Source organism: Epinephelus lanceolatus, chromosome 20 (genome assembly GCF_041903045.1).
Source record: "Epinephelus lanceolatus isolate andai-2023 chromosome 20, ASM4190304v1, whole genome shotgun sequence".
In the NCBI taxonomy this organism is placed as follows: Eukaryota; Metazoa; Chordata; class Actinopteri; order Perciformes; family Serranidae; genus Epinephelus; species Epinephelus lanceolatus.
In genome coordinates this window covers 13,981,592-14,005,022 of record NC_135753.1, presented here as the reverse complement: position 1 = coordinate 14,005,022, position 23,431 = coordinate 13,981,592, and the positions used below count along the sequence as shown (strand labels likewise).

The window sequence follows — 23,431 nt, the reverse complement described above, 5'->3', positions numbered from 1 at the left end:
CTTTTATGGCCCGTTTAAGACAGCATTAAACACATGTAGGTCTTAAAGAATGGAACAGTTTACCATAGTTGGCAACTAACAATGATAGGGCGATTAATAGATAAGTCAATCGAGAGAAATTTATTTGCCAGCTGTTTTGATAATAGATGAATCGTTTCATTTTTGAGCAAAAACATCAGACATTTGCTGGTTCCAGCTCTTTGAATATGAGAAATTGCTGCTTTTCTTTGTGATTTAAGATAGTAAATGAACAGTCTTTGAGTTTTAGACTGCTGTTTGGACTAAAGCAAATCAAGGATGTCATTTTGGGTTCTGGGAAATTCTGATGAGCATTTTTCACAATTTTTTTAGACAAAATGATGAATCAATTAGGCTTAATCCTATAAATAGTCAGCAGATTAGTCGATAATAAAATTAATCATTAGCTGCGTTGTTTTTAAGTAATTGCACTGCCATTACCAGAAATTCTTGGGAAAGGTTGAAGGAAACCACATACAGTAACAAGGAATAGGGAAATGGAAGTAAGACATATGGCAAACCAAGAGTTCAAACACCAGATCAGTTGCAGTGTTGCAAGCTTGGGGCATGTGACTGCTGAGCCAGCATGGTGCCCACTTGTGCTTTTAGTTCTGCTCTTAAATTAGCAGTTTAGAAATGGGGGCTGTTATGTGTTAATCAATGCAGGTAGCATCTCATGACAGAAGAGACACGTCCTCTTCATGTCGTGGTCATATAACCTTGGTGTACCTGTCCTGTGCTGTGAATTAATGTGAGTTCTTCTCCCTGGAAGAGAGCAGGTGGCAGTTTTTTTGCACACAGCTCTGTCTCTCTGGGTTACCCTGAGTCCTCATTTCCTGTCCTTTTTTCTCCAACTCTCTCTCTCTCTCTGCGGAGTGGCCTGGTTTTTCTCCCAGCATGGCGAGGCCTAGCGGCTCTCAGCCTACCAGCCAGGCCCATTCATCCTTTCTGACCACCTGTCACTCCTTCCCCCTCAGCTGAGCGGGGCTGGTTTGGTCCAGACTGATCTGTTACAGTCGGGTTAGGGAGTAGGAGTTTCGGAAAATTACGTGTATACTGACATCATTGTTCCAGACAAAAATAGTCTGCTTGTCGTTGGATTAATACAGAAGATGTGCCAGGTTTTTGTGCATTGTTCACACTCTTCTTTTAATGTAGAAAAGTGCGACTTACACCCAAACACCCTCTGTGTCAGGGTGACCCAGCACAAAGAAAGAGCCGTTCCTCCAACTCTCAGATCCTGTGAAGATTGATTATTTGTTTATCAGTTAAATGTGTTGTTTGAGGTATGGAGCAGTGACTTTCTGCCTGGACGAACCAATTATCAAGTCACTCAGGAAAGGTTAATGAGTTTCCTCCATGTGCACACTTCCCCTTTGTGTCTCTTCACTGACATACTGAAGGAATTTTTAATTGTGCGCTGGCAGTTCTTCAAGGTCAGGTAGACCTTATGGCCTTTCAGTCAGCCTCCATCTGCCCCAGAGGAATTATGAATTCACGTAGCATACTGCTGAGTTTTTTTTTTTTTTTTTTAAAGAACTAAGAGTTAGCTCAAGGAAGGATTGAAGTTGTTAAGTCTGCAGGTTTTCCTTATTCCTTATTCCAAAGATGTTCCAGTGTCACTTTCACTACCCTGTCTGTCTCCTCAGGTGGTTTCTGTAGGTGATAAGTTTCTCACAGTTTCTTGTTTAAACGTGTGGATACTTACTGAAGAGGTTGTCATACATCATTTTTTTAAGATCAATACGTATAGCAGTTTTCTCTACGATTAATCCTATATATTTAACACTTTATCTAGCTCAGTTTCTTGCAATCATCCACGTTTAATTCCCAGTAAGCATGGCATAAGTTAGTCTTATTAAGATCATACTGATGCTATTTAAAAACAAAGCGTACTGACACTAGTTCCAGCATCTGTAAAATTAAAGGGAAGTCCGTGTATTTGTCAACCTCGAGTTTATTCTCAGTGTCTCAGAGTGCATTTTGATTTGATAATTGATTTTTGATATACTGATATCAATATTTCAGAGTTGAAACATTTAATGGTGCTATATTTTGAAAATAAGATGCATAACATGAATGAACATTTTGAATCGCTCAAGTTGAATTGTCACTAAGATATACTCTCAGCAGGACATTTTACAGTAAAAAAAAATAAACCCGCAGAGCTCGCTGGTGTTGAAGAATGAACCGTAACACTGATTCTAAATTACTTTAATTTTATATCTACATTTCTGTACTGAAATTTGTTGTGAAGTTGACTCCGCCCATACAAATATATCCGTAGTAAGCAAATATCACATTTAAGTCACCACCTTGATTGTAGAGATGTGGGAAATGAGCCTCCTACTAGGGTTGCGAATCACCTGGGGATCCATGATACGATATTATCGCGATACTTAGGTCATGATACAATATTATTGCGATTTTATAGTTTTTTTATTGTATTGCCATAAAAGATATAGCGATATATTGTGATTAAACTGTAACAGCTGTAAATTTTGTCCCTGAAGAAAAACTTTGTCAACATATGTTTTATATAATAAGATAAAATGTTCAGTCTGTTATTTCACTGCAGCCCTTTTTTTTTTTTTTTTTTGTGGGCAGCAGCAAAATGTATCTAGTGGACTGAAAAATCAATTGAATATATAATTCTGGTAGGCTAACTGAAGTTTAATTTATATTTGTAATATTGATGATTTATATAATTTAAAAAAATAAATACTCGGCACTGTGTGATGATACGATATCGCTATACAAAAATATCGCGATACTATACTGAATCAATTTTTTTTTCCCCACCCCTACCTCCTACTAGGGCTGGGAATCTCTAGGCACCTCGTAATTTGATTGGATTGCGACTTAGTAGGGCAACAGTGTGATATTTAAGCGATTTTACTTTCATATAGTGTGGCTCTTGTCCAGGTTCCTTTCCTCTTCGATGCCATAAAAGCCAAAATGCTTCCATAAGTTCACGCTCAGCCAAAACTCAAGTTAGCTTAGCTTAGAATGTAAACACAACTCACGTTAAATTTTACCATCCAGTCAGTTCAGCTGTAAGAAACGTGCAGCCTGGTCTTACAGAATTATTATAGGTAATCATAATGTCGAGATTTGGGTTTTAAATTGGAGACTGTATTGACTTCTCTGCATTGAGAAATAAACGCAAAGAGAAAATTGTGATGCAGCCAAGAGTCAGTTTTTCTCCGCCCTACCTCCTACAGAAAGTAGTACCCTAAACCTTGCAAACTGCTTTGAATGTGGTATTTAATAATGTGTTTGTGACTGTAAATTTAAATAAGTATAAGAGTAACAGCAGGGGTTGCTCCTAAAATGAACTCTCCATCTGACCTTTTATTTGTCCTCATGCCCAATCAGTAAACTAGCCTATTGTTATTTTTGCTAACGCAAAAGAGGGAAAACTAGCAAGCTGTGTTGTGCACTTTTGATCCAACACCGTAGTTTGTTTGGTGATAAAGGTAAAGCTGTTTGCTGTGTTTGAAAATGTAACTGTTTTATTTTGAATTAATTCAAGCAAGTTCAGTGTTCCTATTTGTTTGAAATAGATCTTTTAAAAAGTGACCAGCCAAGTGGCCCCAATCAATATTGTTCTTGGCAGAGTTTACATCTCCCAAATCAGTATGAGAGAGCATTTAGAGCTGCAGCGATTAACCAATTAGTAGTCAACCATTTAATTGTACGCCAGCTAATTTGATATTGATTAAATCTCTGATTCCAGCTTCTTTACTGTGAATATTTTCTGGTTTCTTTACTCCTCCATGACAGTAATTATATGTCTTGGGTTGTGGTCAAACAACCCATAATTTTCTGACTTTTTTTTTTTTTTAATAATTTTTTCATAATTTTCTGACTTTTTTTTAACCAAACAACTAATCAGATAATCTAGTAAATAATTAGAAGATTAATTTGAAGTGAAAGTAATCGTTAGCTGCAGCCCTACAGAAGTGGTGAATAAAATGATACCGTGACCAATAGTATAAGAAATGGTCAAAAATAAAGAGAATGAGACAAATACTGGAATTTGTCCTTTCATGTGATCATGTCTGATCAAATTTATGTCTTCAAATCGCAGTAATAGAGAACTAGCAGGAGTAGAAACTCACTAGATGACGTATTGAAACTGGCAAAGTGACCATAGTGTTTTACCCTCCGTCTGTTTTATAATATATCATTCTGTTCTATGGCAGGAGGAAGTAAATAGTAAGGAAATAGCTTGAGTTACATTGGGTCAGATCTCATGTTCATTGGCTCCACCTTATTCCCAATCAGCCGCTGGATGTCAGACAGCTACATCAATATAACAACCCACAGAGCACTAGCTGTAAGCTGCCTCCTGTCTCACTTATCTCACCCTCGTCCAGTCTGCAGCGATCAGCGGTCGATATAAAGTGCCATGTAAGCTCTACAGCCTTCCACTCGAATTTACACTCATTCTGCTCCTGACTACACAAGTTACCACACAAACTGAGGCGCTTTCAAAGGAACGTTCACCTCAGATTTCTTTATTAACCCATCCACTTCACAGCTAAAACAAATCTGGGGTTGGTCCGTTGCAGCATGTTTGTTTTTATAGCTCCATGCACTCCTGACACTGTAGCAGAGCTCTCCAGCAACACTTGAAACTTTGAAGACGAATGACAGGTTGCAGAATTCCAAACATTCCTGTAAGTTTCTTTTTTTTTTCTCCCGTTCTGAGAGCATTTCCCCTCCGGACAAGTGGAATGCAAATGTGCTTGTCAGCTTTTTGTTTTTTAAGGGAGGGCAGGGGATTTTCAGTGGGACGTAGCAGGTTCACATTATATGCTCCACAGAAGTGATATACGTCATCTGAAAGCAGGGAACCTGAAGATTTATTTGAGATGCAGTTCAGCACTGTGTCAAGTTTTTTCAGTTAGAATTCTGTGTTAAACATTATGTTTTGGTTTTCAGACTTCAAAGTTTCGAGTGTATATGGGCGTAGAACATTATGATGAAAATATATGATGGCCATTTTCATGCCGAATAAGATTGTTGCAGCAATTGTTGGGCTGATTACCATTTGTTACACAGATTTAAGCATTTTTTACCCATGAGTATTGATAAAAAATAGCAAAAAATCCCTCCAAAATGCCACACTAAGACACCAAGACCTTGAGGAACCCCACAGAAAAACCCATGCAGCCAATTGGTATTAAAAACTTTTGACTTTTGACTTTTGACTTTTTGGAGAGTTCTCTAAAACTTGCAATTTTCGGCGAAGAGATAGCTAGCACTTCTGTTCTGGAAACTGCTCAGAAACCCCGCTATGGTCAACATACCTATGAAAGCCATTCATGCCCAAGATCTCTAATTTGTGGCTGTAAAATTTTACTGCGCTGTGATCATCATGGAGATCACAATAGGTCATTTTATACAGTGATGTCTGTTTTTTTAAATGGTCTCACTAAAATTAAATGGCTACTTTTGGGACTAACATCATCACACATTAATAAAACTGGACTCATTGAATCCACAATACCGGTAATCTCAGCTTTTCAGTCATATCCAATTTATGCAATTCCAAGACTGTTTAGGAACCCCAGTACGCAAAAATATTCTAATACAATAGGCTAAAATAACACATTTATACTGCCTGCAAAAAACTTCATGGTTTTTGGTAGGGATATTCGGATACCATTTTTACTTCCCAATACAGATTCTTGAGCTTGCGAATCAGCTGATACTGAGTCACGATCCAGTACCATTGAATTTGAAGTAACAACAAATTAACAGCTGTATACTACTGACCCTGTATGGATGTGAAATGATTGCTATCATTGTATGCCATGGCTCAGGTTAAACCCTTTGAAAAACATCAACAAATACGTTTAGAAATAAATGCCATAGAAAATGCCAAATATCTGACATTTTGCTAACGTTACACTATTTATGAAAAATTCATTTTTCTTCAATGCTCTAAAACAGTAGTTGCCAGTGACTGCAAAGAACAACTTGGCTATGTAGGCTAATGTTTTAAGAGCGGCAAAGAAGAATTTGTGGTGTCGGATCGGTGCATAGACTGGCGTACTCGCCGATACCCAATACAGAACTTTAGGTAGTATCAGAGGCATTTTCAATACCGGTACCTGTATCGGAAAAACTCTAGTTTTTGCCCAAAACTGCATGGGATTAGCATAAAGTGGGTATGTCTGTAACGGGGAGATTGTGGGTAGCCATAAAACCCATTTTCATTGAGATACCTAGAGGTGAGAGTTTAAGGGACCTCCTGGAAAGTGGTCATGTCAGCATGACATAGATGATACCAGTGTATACTTAAGGTCCTCTAGTCATATAACGGTGTATCATCACTGTAACTTTAAAACTCAAATCCCTGTTTATCCCTTTGTAAAGAGGTTTTGTCATGCTCCAAACTTTACAGGGTTGATTCATTGAGTTTTTATTTAGGTATTTTGCCTCACTTCCCCAGATCTTCCATTAGTCATGTAAGGGAGTCAGTAGGAATACTCATTTGGTCCATTTCCTACTTCTGCTCAGACCTCTGGGTGGAGAGGCAGCTACGCCTCCTCTGACCCTTGAACAGTGTTTCTATCCTCAGGGAGGAAGTCTGGACCTTTCCTTCCTACCATCTTAAGGCAGCCAGCGGGCCTTGACAGTAAAGGAACGCACCACCTTGTTAAAAAAAAAAAAAAATCATGTTTGCACTCCAGTGGCGGTTGTCGGCCGTTATCTTGCCAGACTGGATAGGTGACAGTGTGAATTGGAAGTATTTATTCAGTTCAGTGCCTCAAAAACCTCCCATGAAACAAATCTGTTCTTGTGACTGCCACTCCCTTCTTGCTCCCAGATCTATCAGGCCACATACATGCTTACATACAGCGTCTGCAGCCAAGCATTGCTACACTGGCCCTGTGCTTTTTGCTGTCTCTAAGAGCTTGTTTGATTATTTAGCTTGCCTCAGCTGCCAGCTACAATTTTGCTTTGTGTACACGGACCGTGCATTCCTCCGTACTCCCTTTTTAAACCCAGCTGAGGTGCTGACAGCCTGTCTACTACTGCCTGGATATTCAGCAGTCTCTTTCAGTCATTACTCAGCTCAGAAATATGAGATAAAGTGCCCCAGGAGCGCTAAAGCTCTCTGGGAGCTCACCTCATTCTCTGCATCTCCTGCTGCGGTATACTATGCTCGGCTCTCCGCTGCTGTTATTTACCTTTTGTACTGAGCAAGCACACATTTTGCTGCTCTCCTGGTGAATGTGTCAAGCACTGTTTGTTCTGTTTTTTTTAAATATCTACTGTAGTCCTTCTAGCTGAAGATGGATGTCATAGGGAGTGAAGATTCTGGGTAACTGAACATAAAATCTGGTTAGTTTGAGGATTTGTGGACGGCTGACTTATGATGCATGAACAAGTGAAGGGACGACGGGGGCTTTAACTAGAGCAGACAGCTCTAAGATGCCGCCAGTGGCAGTACAATCAAGTGTCGCATCTGTCCTCCCAACGCCCACCACTGACCTCGTATCACTGCTCTGGCAGCTAATGCAGTCTGGATCAGTTCGTCCTGAAATACAAAAAAAAATCTCTAGGACCTGAGCGTGTTTTTGACATGTTAGCTCAGATTATTTCATCCTCTGTTTAAGAAATTAAAAGAAACCTTCTGTGCAACTGATCGTGCTGGTAGAGCTCTGGATTTGAAGAATTACAGTTGTGTGATTAACACGAGGCTAAAGATTTAACCTCATGATGTAAACCAGGAAAGGAGGGGACAGCCCCGGTCAGCCCTTTCCATTCAGTGTATCAGCTTTCCTGACCAATTAATATGATTCATTGTGGTTGTAGTCACTGTGTCACTGGGGAAATGGAAACTGAGAAACTGTAGTAGATGACATGCCTGTTATAAGTCTTTGGTGCTCCAGTTTTTGGCCGTAGTTTAACAGCTTCAACTTTGAAACTGATACAGAGAAGACTAGTCATCTTAAGCCGTATCATCTTGTAGCTGGTCAAAGACAAAGTGTTTGCTCATCGTGGTCTTGTCATTGCAGAAAAAGACCCGTTATTTCCTTGAGCTTATGTGAAATGATGTCAGTTTTGACTCAAACTTAAAGACAGTTTTGTTACTTGTGGAATAAAGCAAGCATTCATACATGATAAGTGTGAAATTGGATTGGACACATATTAAAACATATCAAATGCAGCCTTTGACAAACAGACTAAACAACATCACATGTTGAGCTTTGTGTGGAAGCATAGACTTCCTTGAGTAAATATTTTTTAAGGACATGCAGGATGTAAATTTTTGTTTCTTTACACATCACAGTTCAGCATTTGTGCACTGAAGCATCAATGATGCTGTTTGTCTGTGCACTTTACAGCTGCAAGATGCTCACAAAACTAAGTTAAATGTGCAGTTTGGTTATATTAAAGTTGCAATATGGATTGCAAATCACAGCAAATAGCAGTAGTTCAGACATTCTACAAATTAATGCAGAATGTTTTTACTTATCACAGTTGAGCATTCGTGGCAGCATCAGTGGTGCTGAATGTCTTTGCTCTGCAGCTGCCAGATATTAAAAAAGTCAAGTTAAAGAAGCCCTTTTTACACATTGATCCTACAATAGGTCCACAACGAAGTCCCTATATTACGCCGGCTTTGCTCTTTACACTAGAACCAAACAACCTCAGCATAATACCGCCCCAGTGTGTGATTTCAGATAGCATGCCAGCATTCCGGAAGCTAAAGAGGTGCAACAGGTGTGATGTAACACAACAGCGTTGGCCTCTAATGTGACATATAACATTTCAAAGTGTTGGGCACTTTCTGAAGAATAAGAACAACATATCAAGGCAATAACAATCGTTTACCATCCTGTCATATAGGGGTTAATCTCGTACTCTGCTCAGACAGCAAGGACTTCCAATTTGTGGACATTTTCAGTTGCTTTTTAAATCTCCTGGCAGTGGGTTGCACACATAACATATTGTCAAAACATGGCACCAATGTTGTCGGGCTGGCTGTCTGTTTCACACAGACATGGATTCAGCCCTGTTACTTCCTCTGCTGCCGGCCTAAAGGTGGGACAACTCTGTCCCCCGAGTTCACAATCATATCTTAAATACAGAATGATGAGGCGGGATAGACCAGAGGCTAGAGATACACCACGAATAGTTCAAGTTGAAGCAAAAGAGTTGAGTGTCAAAAACCCTTCATTTTTCAGAGTACATGCTTTCATTAGAACCTCCCTCCCTGCCTCATGATAAACACCCACATCTTTCAAACTCCACACCCCAAGTTTGTCACACAAGTTCAAGCCAGAACCCCACTTTAGAGAGTTCTCAAAAGAGCCACAGAAGACATCATACAACTGAGTCCACTGGATATATAGTAAACATTATGATAACTGCACTGAACTTTAGGGTAAAATTGTTGGAATGCTCCTTTAATTGTGCTGTTTCTTGACATTACAGTTCACAAAAAATACTACTTAAAATGGATTCATGGTAGAAATGAAATCCTAATGCTGAGAAATTCTCACAGTGTGAACAACACAAGCACCATCTCTGACTTGCAGCTTGGTATGTAGGCCAGCAGTCCTGCACAGCCAAGCATATGTTGTCCAGTAAGCTGTTTGAGATGTCCCTAAACAGCAAAAACTGCAATCTCTTGCAATTTAGAAATCGCTGTCGTGGATGTAAGGCTGTTTTGTTTGTTTATTTTTGTTTTCTATATTTTCCTGCAGCTGCTACTCCATGTTTCATACTGCATATTGCAGCGTCAGTAGTAGGTGTCTGTGTGTGCACATGAATGAACGTGCTTTCAACAGATGGCCTTTTGCTCCGAGCCCTCTGGAGGAATCTCTCCTCCTTCCTGAGGCTGTTATCGCACAACACATCTGCTGCTCTGATTCCCACTAAAAGAAACACAACTAAAAGCTGTCGTCTCCTCGCCCGGCCGAGGCTAACCAGCGCGGCAGTACTCCAGGTCAGGAGCTTTTAGCCGTACGGATTGCTTCTGGATTAGTTACGCGCTGCCAGAGGAGGTGAGACACGCAGTGATGTGGTTGTTTTCACTTTGTCTTTCCATGCTCTAGTCTTCATATGATTCTCTTTCTTCTGTTTTGCCCTCTAACCACTACTACCAGTAATCATCTCCTCCACCACCACCACCTACCCCCTGCTACGGCAGGCTGTTATCAGAGCCCAGTGTCGCCCCTCCAGGCAGCGCTCTTTGGACTTCTTTTTATGAGCGAGCAGTGTTGGGAACAGCCCACAGAGATCAAACATAATGGCTCAGTTTGAGGCTCGGCTCTTTGCCTCAGCCTGTTTTGATGTGAGGTGGCTCTAAAGAAAGTGTCATCACCACAGTTTTTCTGGTTTAGCCACTTTTTGCATCTTTGTAACTGTCAGAATGCCTGTTACTGAGCAGCAGTTTGACACACTCAATAGTTTCTAAATATACCAGGTTAAAATAGGAGAAATAGCCTACATTTGACAGTTGTGTATTTCTATAGGTTATCATGGAAAACTAAACTTAAGCTTTAGTTTGTCTTAAAGCATTATGAGTTGTAGCTTGTGTCAGCTCAGTCAACCTAAACAAACACTAGCCAGCAGGCTAATTAAATAAAACAGCCATACTGGTGCTAATGCTTATTAGCTTCTGCTGAATACATTTCAGGAATAATCCACTAAAATGTTTTTAGTATCAAACATTCATGGCACGTAGGCTTGAGAGGTGAAGTAAGGTCACATTTAATAACTGACGCACCTAGCAGTTGCTTTAGAAGTTAACCTGCTAGCTAGTTAGCTGCCTAGCAAAGCCAAATAAACAAAGCCAAATTGCTAAAAGGCAGCTAACTAGCCAGCAAGCTAATTAATTTAAGAAAGTAGTTGGTGCTTTTGATGCTTATGGGAGTTTCTACTAAATACACTAAAAAATGATTCCACGAAATCTTTTAATCATCAAAACAGTTGAACAAGTGCCCCACCAAAATTTTGCAGCTATGTTAGCTTGTTTCTGCAAAGAAACATGCTAACATAGCTGCAAACTTTTGAACTGTTTTGATGATTAAAAGATTTCATGGAATCATTTTTTAGTGTATTTAGTAGAAACTCCCATAAGCATCAAAAGCACCAACTACTTTCTTAAATTAATTAGCTTGCTGGCTAGTTAGCTGCCTTTTAGCAATTTGGCTTTGTTTATTTGGCTATGTTAGCTTGTTTCTTTGCAGAAAAAGTTAGCTGTAGCCTACTTTGAATTTGCAATAGTAGCAGCAAAATACAGCAAAACTTCACAAACTACATTTGAATGATAGTTTCATTTCCTCTCTGTCTGTTTACATGTTCAGCATGTGCTAAACATTTACATTTTTGCCAAAGTATGGCTAAATACACAGCTTCTCTTAGTTGGTAGTGCAGTTAGCTGTTAGCATTTGTCATTTCTGATCAAGCAAACATACTTAAATGCTAAACAAGTGAACAGTTTAGTTTCCTGGAAATTACTAGAGACTTTTAGCCATATTTTAGCATATTTATTCTGAGCCGTTGTTAAAGCCTGCAGGAAATGAGTTTTATACAACACAGATAATAGACTGGTGCAGGAATGAGTCATAAAACACGGAAATTAGTTAGCATTTTAGCGCTTCCGTTTCCCTTGTCTTGAAGTCGATGTTTTTTTAAAATGAGCTTTTTTTTTTCGTTCGATGCCTAAAATATGATCTGTAGATGGTTAACACAAGCTTAAGAGACTTTCACATTTTGTTTTATGACATAAAACGCGTCAATAAATGCCCTGCTTGTAAATTCTGAAGCCTTTATGTGATTTATTAAAGGCTAAATGAGACTACAGAATGTCATTATGTTGAACACAGCTTTACATTCTTGCTGTAGATGCAACGTTAAGCCACATGACCTAGTGTAGTTTGTTCATCACCAACTTGAGTTTTTTACTTCTGCCGATTGCATTTACACCGCAAAAATCATAGAAGTGGTGTTCATTTGTTCTTGTTGAACAAAATGTCTAAATATCATAAACGTTTGTTTGCCACAGATCTTATTTTCTGTAGTAATCAAAAATCCAATAGAAAAATCCCATTGGCTTTTTGCCATTGTGACGCTAACTTCGGTGTTTGCCTACAAAAAAAGAGAAAACATCATCAGAAGCTATCCAAAAAATCAGCATTAGCTACATTTTTATATAATCTCTAGATGTTATTTATTGTGCAGTTTGAAATTTTCACAAGCAAACTATTTTCTCAGTGACAAAGGCAGAAATTAGACAGTGTATTGTTGAATATGCCAAGTATATTCTATCAAGCTGGCCAAATTCAGAAATGTAGTCAGCTGTTCACTCTCTGTTCTCGGAGCCTCCAATATGGCTGCTGCAGGATGGGTTACATCATCACAAATCCCCTCAGAGAGAGCGTGGTATCTGGGGAATGAGAGTCGTGGTGGGAAAAGGATGTCTTGGCTGCTCCATTGGCCCGAATCCACCACAAACCTGACCTGGATACAGAGCTGGAAGATGGATGCGAATGTGATGCGATATTAACAGTAACTGGGTTCCTCTTCCATCTTTTTTTCATCTTCCTTTTTTCTCTAATCCCTTTTTGTGCACAGGCCCAGGACAAGAGGAAAGCTCTGGAGGAGACCAAAGCCTACACCACCCAGTCCCTGGCCAGCGTGGCCTACCAGATCAATGCCTTAGCCAATAATGTACTGCAGCTGCTGGACATCCAGGCCTCGCAGCTGCGGCGCATGGAGTCCTCCATCAACCACATCTCCCAGGTCAGAAATACACACAGATACACACACACACACACACACACACACACACACCACAGACCATACAGCTGTGAAGAATGGTGCTCCGCACTTGCCACTTCTCCTTTCACTTTTACACAGACTCTGTTATTTTCAAACACAGTATGAGTCCTTCTGTAATATCCATGGTTCCTTTTATTGGTGTATCAGTCTTACACAAGTGTCTGACTGTCTGTGTGTTTGGCCAAATGACTGCGAGTCTGTTTTTCTTTCTTTTGTGCCCTTGTCTTCTTCAGAGGAACACGAGCATTATGAAACATTTCACCACAATCCATCTAACTTGCAATTATTGGTCTGCACAACTGATTACTGAGCAGCCCTAACGCACATAGGGACATACTTATAGGTCTGTCTTTTAGCCAGTAGTAGCATCTTATATATAGAAAATGACTATATTGCAAACACATTAGAAATTGTCACATCTTTTTTTTTTTTTTTTTTTTTTTTTTTTGCCACCAGCATGATTCTCACTTTGACCTTTCAGTTCTCCCACTGTCTTATGGCTCTCTCCCTCTCAGACACACAAAAAAACAAGACTCACAAGCATGATTCATCTCACACACACCCCACCCATCAACATCACTCTCTCTCCTAGGTCATATAGTGTGTTAGCAGGCGAGGCATGTGTTTTTGTACCTGCACATATTGCGACCGTGGAGCACCAGTGTGACTTGCAAAGATTATTAATATGTGAACTAGAGAGTTGTTGGTTTGTTTTTCGGCTAACAGTGAATAAATCCTTACGTTTAAAGGCACTGCGGTAACAGTTTAACTTTCTCCTAACCATTAACTTCTAACTGTTGACACACTTCCAGCCTGAGATGAGCTGTATGCTTCAAACTAAAAGCACCAGTGGTTCTGCTTTGATTTATTTCAGTGCAATGGTACTTTATTTAACTTTATTATAATAGTACTTTATTTCACTTTATCATAAAAGGCCTTTATTTGACTTTATTGTAACAGGACTTTATTTAACATTATCATACAAAAATAGGTACTTTTTTAACTTTATTGTAACTGTATTTTATTTTGTAGTTTGGTATTTTGGTAGTCTACAGTAGTTCAGAGAAGATTTCAAAATATCGGGAGATACCTACAGTGTATCATGATATAGCCTAAAAATACTGCATTATCATGTAGGCCATGTAACCCAGCTCTAGGCTTATGATGGGCAAAATATGAATAAACTGTCAAAGGTTTTGCTGCACCCTTAATACACTGGAAGCTACACTAGGTGGTTGAATTAGGGCATCGTGGGCAGAGTTTTTAGAAATCAAAGAGCATATAATTAATGCATTTATGTGATGACATATTTAGATTTTTCAGCTATTGAATCACCTAAAAAAACAGACATTCCTGTCTAGTTATTTTAATCATTACCAATTTCTCAACTGAATTTCCAGAAAATGTATTATATCATGCTTGAGGATATACCCTGATAAATATCTGTAATGCTCACTTCTGTATCACGTCATTCCTAACTTCAACATGTATTGAAAATTGTGGCTTTGTAGTTTTTCCTTTCCTAACCTTTTTCTTTCTATAACATGAGGATTCTGCCATGTGCAGGTAAATCCAGCCGCTCATCCAATGAAGGCATTAAGAGCTCAGACAAATCAAACAAAGAGCTCCAGCCATGTGGCACCTCGTAGATTAGGAGTGGGTGGCATTCACCAAACCTGGAACACATGTATAACACAGTCATGGCTGAATCCGAACTTAGAAAATAAGCGAAAAAAGGAGAGGTATTTGCTGTTTATTTTTGCTGTGATGGAATGGGAGGAGTATTTCTTTTTAGTTTTGTCTTTCCCATGTCCGCTATCCGGTGTTTTTCCTCTGACAGAGCTTTGCTAAGAGCGCCAGAAATTCTTTCAGGATACACTGAAGGTCAGATTTTCAGTCTAATGGAAGCAAAGAGGACTTGTGAGACTTGAGGGCTTGAGAGAGAGAGAGAGAGAGAGAGGGATCCCGCAATTCAGAGGAAAGGCTGAAGGAAATGGAAGATGGATGATGACGAGCAAAGAAAGGCGAGAGAGAGAGAGAGAGAGAGAGAGAGAGAGAGAGAGAGAGAGAGAGAGAGAGAGAGAGGCCAAAAAAAGGCATATTTACTCTCCAGGTTTTGAGTCAATATCCTGACAAACAGCATTCAGCCGATACCAAGGTCACTGCCTGCCTTGGTCTCCATGACAACCCCCTGGGCCATGTCGGAAAAGCATATGAACACAGTTAGATACGGTGCTTTAGATCACAAGAAGAGAGCCAGCGCCACCCGGTAAACTCCAAGCTGGCTTACATTGTTTGACTTCTGTCTCTGTTGCAAGTGCTCATCACCCTCTCTTGTCTCATGCATGGGAAATTCCATCCTTCCTCTGCTATATTTATGCCAGCGTTTGTGTACTTGGCGTAGCCATGGTGATGGTGAGCTACATGGTGTCACGTTAGGTCAGCTGATGGTCAGTAAAGAAATGTTTTTCCCCAACTTTTTGGTTTCTATCTGGAATAAAAAATCAAACTACAAACTAATTTACTTCCACTTTGTAGTCATCGCAGCTACAAGAAAAACACGCCATCCCTATTTGCATAACTTGTCCCTGAGAAATCTGAATGATTTAGCAGCTTTGCCTTGATAACTCTAAAAACTCTAAAAACACAGAATGTCCCTTGCATGCTCAACATCTTCATCTCCATCTAGTTGTTTTATGTAAAAGCAAAAGGCGAGGTCCTAATGTGTTTTCCGTAATGAAGCGTATCTCTGTTTTAATAATAAAGAGACCGGGCTGCGAGCTCTGCAGGCCGTGTGGGTGTTTTTTATTGCTCTCCACCGTCCGGTTCAGAGGTGGATCATTATCGTGTTGCCCTCGCTACTCATGGATATGATATTAGCGGCGGCCCTCGAGGCCAACGTTGCGTTCTGCTGAATGTGTAATGGAGAGAAAAGCCTGCAGCTCCAAGGATATATGTTGATTTAACAGTGGAAAGGAAGTTTTCTCAGGTGAATACCAATGAAACACAAGCATGACTCCTTTATCCTCGAGACACGAATAATAAACACACCTCAGAATTTACTAGGCTATACATAATCATACCAGCTTTTTCTTTTCTGTCCACAGTCCTCCTGTTAATGGTGTAGTCCAGTTTCTGTCCATCCCTGAAGCTGGGATGCTTCATGACGAGGCTCTCTTACATTAAGTTGTCAGTCAGTGTGTGGTGAGACATTGCCTGGCGTCAGGGCAGTTTCCTTCAGCTCGCCCACAGTTACAAGGGGTTCACTCTGGTCAGGGTGTGTCAGCTTAGCGGTGGCATCTCTCCGCCTGGAACTGGTATCCCTCTGAGCTGGATGTCAAGTGTGCTGTGCTATATTGTACCCTAATAGAGCATACCTTATCTTGTATTCTGCCTGTGGTGGAAGACACAAAGGGTGTCTTTTTAAAGGGGTAAAAAGGGAACAACTAAGATGCGCCAAAATCATAAGAGTAGTTTGAATCTTTTAAATACCTTTAGCCATTAAAAGACTTCTGTATTTTTTGAATGTTGTGTTAGAAAAGTGCAATTAAACAACTGTAAGGCTGCAACCAATGCTTAATTTCTTTAACAATAATAATGACTCTTTATATAGCACATTTAAAAACATGGTTTACAAAGTACTTTGTCAGACAAAGCAAAAGCAGTAACAGGATACCTAAAAGGCCAAACAGTCCTACCAAACATAAGCCAGACAAAGCGAGTTAAAAAAAAAAAAAAAAAAAAAGGCAAGATGCAATGTGTGAATGTAAATAAATACAAACAAAAAATGAGAGCAATAAAAAGAAGAAATAAATGAAATCCAAAAAAGACAACATCACATAAAAGTAAGTTTATAAAGTTGGGTTTTAGTGATTTTACAGAAGTTACTGACTACCCAAATGTTACCTCCTCAGACAGGTCGTTCCAAGACGAGAAGCCCTGATTGCAAAAGCATGGTCACCTTTAGATTTCAGTCTGGACTTCAAAACAGCCAGAAAGGCCCCACTTGAGTGTCAAAAGCTGCGAACTGGCTCATACAAGGTCAACATTTCTGCTGTGTAGCTTAGTGCCAGACCTAGACAAGCTTTAGAAATGATCGATAAAATCTCTAAATCAATTCTAAGGCGAACAGGAAGACAGTGAGCACATTTACATGCGCACAATAATCAGATAACTGGGAATAATCAGGTAATGGTAATAATCCAATTTGACGCGTTTACATGCACTTCAATAATCTGATAATCAGAAAAACCTAGTTTACATGATTCAGTCCTTCAGTTGGATTTCTCCTCAAGTACATGACATAAAACTCAAACTTCCTGTTACAGTAGGTACTCATATCCTTGAAAAACCTCAAAAAGTACGCAAGTCATATATTTGCAAAATAAAGCACTCATCATGCTGACAGCTTATATTCTTACAGTACTGTTTGTTGAGCCAATTTTACATACTTTGGGTACATTCGGAGTAAAAGTACTGCAAAGTGCCATATACAAGTGTATTGTATATAAACTTGTCACACAAAGTGCATAACATATAAATAAGATAAAATAAAAGTGACAATTTAAACACTGAGAATATAAAAATATATTATTTTATGTAAAATCTTTATCTGAAAGGAAACAAAAGTTGTCAGATTAACATAGTGGAGTAGAAAGTACAATATTTCCCTCTAAAATGTAGTGGAGTGGGAGTATAAAATAGCAAAACCCGAAAGAAACCAGATTAAAGGGTATACATGCACCGAATAATCTGACTATTGGGGAAAAAGCTAGATGTGTTTATCTGATTTCTCATAATCAGGTAATGGCTTTTATCTGATAAAGCCTATTGGATTATGCTGTTTACATGACCACTTGAATAATCAGGTAACTCCAGAAATCAGATAATGATCGGTTTATTAGTGTGCATGTAAACGCGCTCACTGATGAGAAGCTAGAATTTGGGTGATGTAATGTCTCCTGTTAAGGCCACCAGGATGTGTGCAGGACTTTGACACCAATTTTCGTAGTGGCCAAACAGTGGAATTACAAACCCCAAGCCCGTCACGTGATGCCATGGGGCCTAAAAGTCTTTTTCCCATAGAGTTACATCGGGAAAGAAACATCTGTAAATCAGTGGATGCATTATTTTGAGCATTGCAGCCCCCACGAAATGACTTATTTCACAACCAGGGTTTGATTCATTCGGTCTGATAACATTCAGTAAATCTAGAAGAGCTGCGAGACTAAATCATTTTATCCCCATTTAAGTTACCAGAGTGCTAAACTGGAAGCAGCTGGCTGGGCTAGTCTCTACTGTGTTTGCTCTGGAGCTTTTTTTTGCTTTGTTGAATTGTTGACTCTCAATAAATAAGCTGTTGAAATGTTACAAGTACTCTATAAACCATCTCAAGGTCCAAATGAAGTGTTCCAAATTATTTGGAAGTTTGAAACAAGTAAGCAAGGGTTAGATGAATGTCTAAAAAAATTAATATAATTTTGTGTTGAACAAATATGTTTTTCTGCTTTCTTATCCTGCTAATGACTTTGCAGCTCATCACACTGACTCTGCAGGTGTCAAACTCCAGGTTGGAAACTACTTGACAGATTGTTAAAACCCTCATCAAGTTGCCAGCAGAAACTGTTTTTTAGTAATATCAGAATCTTATGACTCGTGTGCTCTCATTAATTAAAGTGCACTTGAAACAGTTTGTTGTGTTTATCAGGTATGGAGTATCTTCACCTGAGCTGCTCGTTGATATTCAGTGGGAGTCAGGGTCAGGCTGCAGTGAAACGTGTGTGCTTGAATCTGTGTGTGCAGTTACCGATGCACAAATATTTGAGTGTGTGTGTGTGTGTGTGTGAGTGTGCTGACAGGTATTTGTTTGTGCGTCACCTCCCCTGCTGTCATTGCCATTCACGAGCCGGGGTCTCTCTGCAGTGGTGAGGCGGAAGGGCTGATGGGAAAATAGAGTAGCTCGCGGGGCTTCCACCTTGTGCTGCGTGTGAAGTGGCTGCTAAGAGGCTGCGAACAGGGAGCGCTTTGTCTCTCCGGCGGAAGAAAATGTCTCACATTGAGGACCTCTCTGTGATACCCCGAATAGAAAGGGCAGAGAGGGAGAATAGCTTGTGTGTGTGTGTGTGTGTGTGTGTGTGTGTGTGTGTGTGTGTGTGTGTGTGTGTGTGTGTGTGTGTGTGTGTGTGTGTGTGTGTGGGAGATCATACACATACAACCTTATGTACATGCTGCAGCGTCTCTGTCCTGATTAAAATGTTTCCCTGATATCTGAAGTTTAATGGAGTAGCTTCTTCCTCAACTCTGATCTGCACCACATAAGCTTTATAAAACTGAACCCAGGGGTATGTAGCTCTACACATGAGCTGTATTTGGAAGTTCTGAAGTCTAAAGTTCTCAAATCTGGAACTGTCATTGTTCCACCCTCTGTCGTTCTTTTGACAGAGTCATAGTTTCAGAGCCTGTGGCAGCTTCGTCGAGGGAGTGTTAGTGTGGGGAACAAGACATAACAATGGAATAAAAGCAGCCTTATTTAGAGAAACTCTGAATAACAGGAAGAAGAGTAGATACAATAATAGAATACATATTGTTGCTTTGTGCATGCTCAGGGAACAACAATAGGCCTGCAGTCATCTCATAGTTCAGTACGATACACAATACAGAGGTCACTGTTTGGTACACTTGGAATATTTTTAGCAAACATGGAATGAAAACAAATTGTGATAGGAGGGATGCAGCGATTTATCGGCCACACATCGGTATCGGACAATATTTGCCTTGTTGACTGCCATCACCTTATCAGTAAGATGTTTTTCTGTTGTGTCACATCAATTTTTTGCTTACTGAAAAGCAGGGCTCAAGACTAACGGTGTTCCATCATTCTGGGGAAAACGTGTCTGGGATGAACAGTGATCTTCCCCAGGATGTCTTCAGGACGAAAGGACACAGTGAACTTGCTATAAATATGTTTCCTTGTTAATGCTTAATTGTGAACAACAAATCCATGTTGACGCGGACAGGAGGAGAGCTAGTTAACGTTAGCTGTTAGCAGTTGGCAGCTGCACTAAGTCATAATTTCCATGTTCCCAGTCAGAAGTTTTCACTGGAGTGCCCCCTTAAGTCGGATATCTGGCTTGGAAAGTTGGACGAACCTAACCAATCCCAACCTCAAAATCCAAAATGGCTGCTCTATGCATCAACAGCAGTGAAAGCTGTAGTATTATACCTTTTATTAGCTCTTCTGTGTGGTTTGTGTCACACTACATCAGTCAGACACACCGTTCTGTGCAACAACTGGTATTGCTACCAACATGTTGGTCTTCTGATTTTTTTGTACTGGAACGTGATCGACTCGAATGTGACGTCATTCCCAAGTCCGACCTCTGACTTCTGAGGGAAATGGAATGCAGCATAACTACTGGGTTACATTTTGTTGCGTTCAAGCTACATTCAGTAAAATTGAGTGCTGGTGGAGGATAAATTGTAATGTTCTCACGATGTGTTCAATGTAATCTTGTAAAATGTAGTTTTTGGTGAGTTGTTTGAGGAAAAAATTTGTTTTCACAGCAAAACAAAATCCATAATAATGAGGAACTTATATACAGTTCAAAGGGTTTTGGAGAAGTTATCTTAGAAATGTTTTTCATGTGAAACTATAAATTAAAGGTTGTTTCATACATTTTTATGATTGAATTTATGCTAATTCGAAGACATAATAATAAAGGTCTGAATGACTTTAAAACAGGTACATTTTTGATAATTAAGAGTAGGACTGCAAATAAAAATAACTCCTATGATATACGGTCACATCCTCAGTGCATGCATGTCTTTGCGATGAGATACAAATACAAAAGGAAATCATTTCTGATGACTTGAGCTTGAAGACCCGTGACCTTAAAATAGCCAGTGATGTATTCACACCAACACCCACACATATGCTGAGCTAAAAATGACGACCATATTGATGTGAAAGTGGTCAAAGCAATTTTTATTGCCACCCTCTCAGAAAACCCCCTCAATTCTGAGTAAATTGTTATAATTGTTGTTTGGAACATTATTAGCAAGGACAAATGACTAAATTTTCCGCTTCCGTCTCATTCTCCATGTTGTGGAGGAAATACTGAGTCAAGCTCAGGCAACAATTGTGGGGAACTCTGGTCAGCGAAACCTTACGCGGGAGCATCATTACTTCTTTAGTATTTCACTGAGACTGTTTTGTTTTGTTTTGACATTTATTTTGAAGTGCAAGAAGTGAATCCTTCTTTATCAGATTGTCAATGAAGCTATTATTATACCGCACATTGGCCGCTAGTTAATTAATGAAGTCAGATTTGAGTGTGTATATCTAATGTGGGGGTAAAATAACTGATGTTTTTATTGTAGAAAATCCATTTGACAGCTCACTGTTTTGCCAGTACAGCTGTGTTTTACAATGATGTTAAATGGCTTTGCACTTACATTTGGATCTGGCCCGTGTGCTGCTTCAACCCAGTGACCACAGTGATGAAGCAGCACTACAACAGGCTGGATGCAGAAAGCAGCTGACACATCTACTGTACACTCCCAGTGTGTTGCCAGTCACAGATGTGAGGTTCACTGAGATGCTGTTACACAATATTCTTATCTGATCACATGAGTCAGCCCACTGTTTGTATTTACGATCTCAGCGTGGCACGCATTTTGTTTTTGGGTTATATTTCATTCCAGTCCTCAATCCTCAGATGTGCAGTTGCATGCCGTTAGCTGCTTTTGTGTGTACAGTGCCATGATAAGAACGCACACACACATGCAGCACACAGACTTAGGGCTGCGTCTGTGTGCTGCAGTGCTTGCTTTTTGACCTCCCATCGAGGCAGAATGGCACTCATCCAAACAGGAAATGAAGCCTTATAGTTCTGTGTGTGTGTGTGTGTGTGTGTGTGTGTGTGTGTGTGTGTGTTTCCTGCTGATCCCTCTGCTTGCCTGTGTATTTTGGTCTCTCTCCTGCCTCTCCTGGTGGTCTCTCCCACTTGCCTGGCTGTGAAATGCAGAGCTCCATGCAGAGTTTGTCTGTATTTTCTTTTTTCACTGCTGGATATTTACACATAGTCTACATGTCTCATTTCTCTTCTCAGTGGATTATAGTGTTGTGTCTGTGTGTGTGGCTGAGTCTTTGTGTGGTCCATTGCCTCTGAGGCTGTAGTTATTTAAAGGTTAAAGACATGGGTCAGATATTGGAAAGTGGCAAGTTTGGATTGAGAGTGTCTCGAATTATTTTGGATTAGAAAACATGAAATCCAAAGATATATGCCTTTAATTTAAGATGGGACTGCAGCTCGTGATTTTATTTTTGTTATGGATTCATCTGTCGATAATTTTTTTAATTTGTTGGGTTTATTAAATGTGGAAAAAATGAGGTTATAAGAGACCCAAAATATAGTTTAAAATGATCTAAAACATATGCAAAATCCCAACATTTGAGATCCAAAGAATATTTGCCTTTTTCCTGATTATACAGCTTTGATAATAAATCCATTTTACAAATTGTTGCTGTTTTAATGTTAATTGATGGAAGATAGATTATGTATGAGATGAAAATGCCAAATATTTTTAGGCTTAAGTCTCTCAAGTGTAAGAATTTGCAGTACACAGTCAGCTAATAATATTGTAAATTGAAGCCAGCAGCGTTTATTTTTAACTTGTCTAGAGATAATGAATTGGAAGATGACATATTCAGCTCTAAGAACTTGCAATGGGAATTTATAGACTAAAAAAAGTAATTCATTAAACAATTAAAATAGACAACAAAATATGGCAGATGAATCAATTTTGAAAATAATTATTTGCAGCTCTGTTTTTGCACATTTTGGTGTGAGTGTTTTTTGTTGCTGAAACATGTTGTGATATTGGTAGCTCACTTCTGGCAGCATCCTCATCCCTAAGCAGCTAATGGGAGTCAGTAGGGGGGAGATTGGAAGTGGTAACAAAAATTCTAATGGAAGGCAGTTAAGCCTTCAACTGGAAAATTGGTTTTGTAAAAATGATTTGGTAAGAAATAATTTTGTCATTGCTTTTGATCAGCAACTCTGTACAGTGTTATGGTTCTGATATTGGTATGGAGCACCAAAAATCTCACACACTCCCCTTTGGGACTGTGATAAAACTTATTTTTCATATATTTTAAACTGTTAATTGTATTTTTCAGTTGATACATAAATCATTTTGTTTTTAAATGTCACAAAAAAGGTGAGAAATGTCCATCACAATATTCCAGAATTCATGCAACAGAGGGTCCAAAACTCAAAGGATAATGAGGGTGTTTATAATTCAGAGGGACTGTTTGCACACAGCTCTCAACATGGCTGAGTTGATGGCTAGCAGCTAACTGTGCCAGCAGCATAAACAGTGCTAACAATGTCAACATTTCTGACAGAGCTAACAGTGTTAATGTGGGGGAAACTGGAGGGTGGGTGTTTCACTTCCATAATGATGCTGTCTGGATGTACGGTGGCAAGACCATCTAATGAGAACAGTGAAGTAGCTAGCCAGTGGAATACACACACAGAGGCTCATGGTCAGTAACATACACGTATAGCTGAACCAGCTACCACAAAAAAGAAGC

At 39.5% G+C, this 23,431-nt stretch overlaps 1 protein-coding gene across 9 annotated transcripts in view; it reads left to right on the top strand.

Moving 5' to 3' along the window:
* The window catches only part of abi1a (abl-interactor 1a), a 69,299-nt gene that overhangs the window by 6,120 nt on the left and 39,748 nt on the right, over positions 1-23,431 (top strand). For all 9 annotated transcript variants that reach the window (XM_033638694.2, XM_033638692.2, XM_078162698.1 and 6 more), the window contains exon 2: positions 12,628-12,795. In XM_033638694.2, coding sequence (XP_033494585.1) covers positions 12,628-12,795 — 168 coding nt within the window. The remainder of the gene's footprint in view (positions 1-12,627; positions 12,796-23,431) is intronic.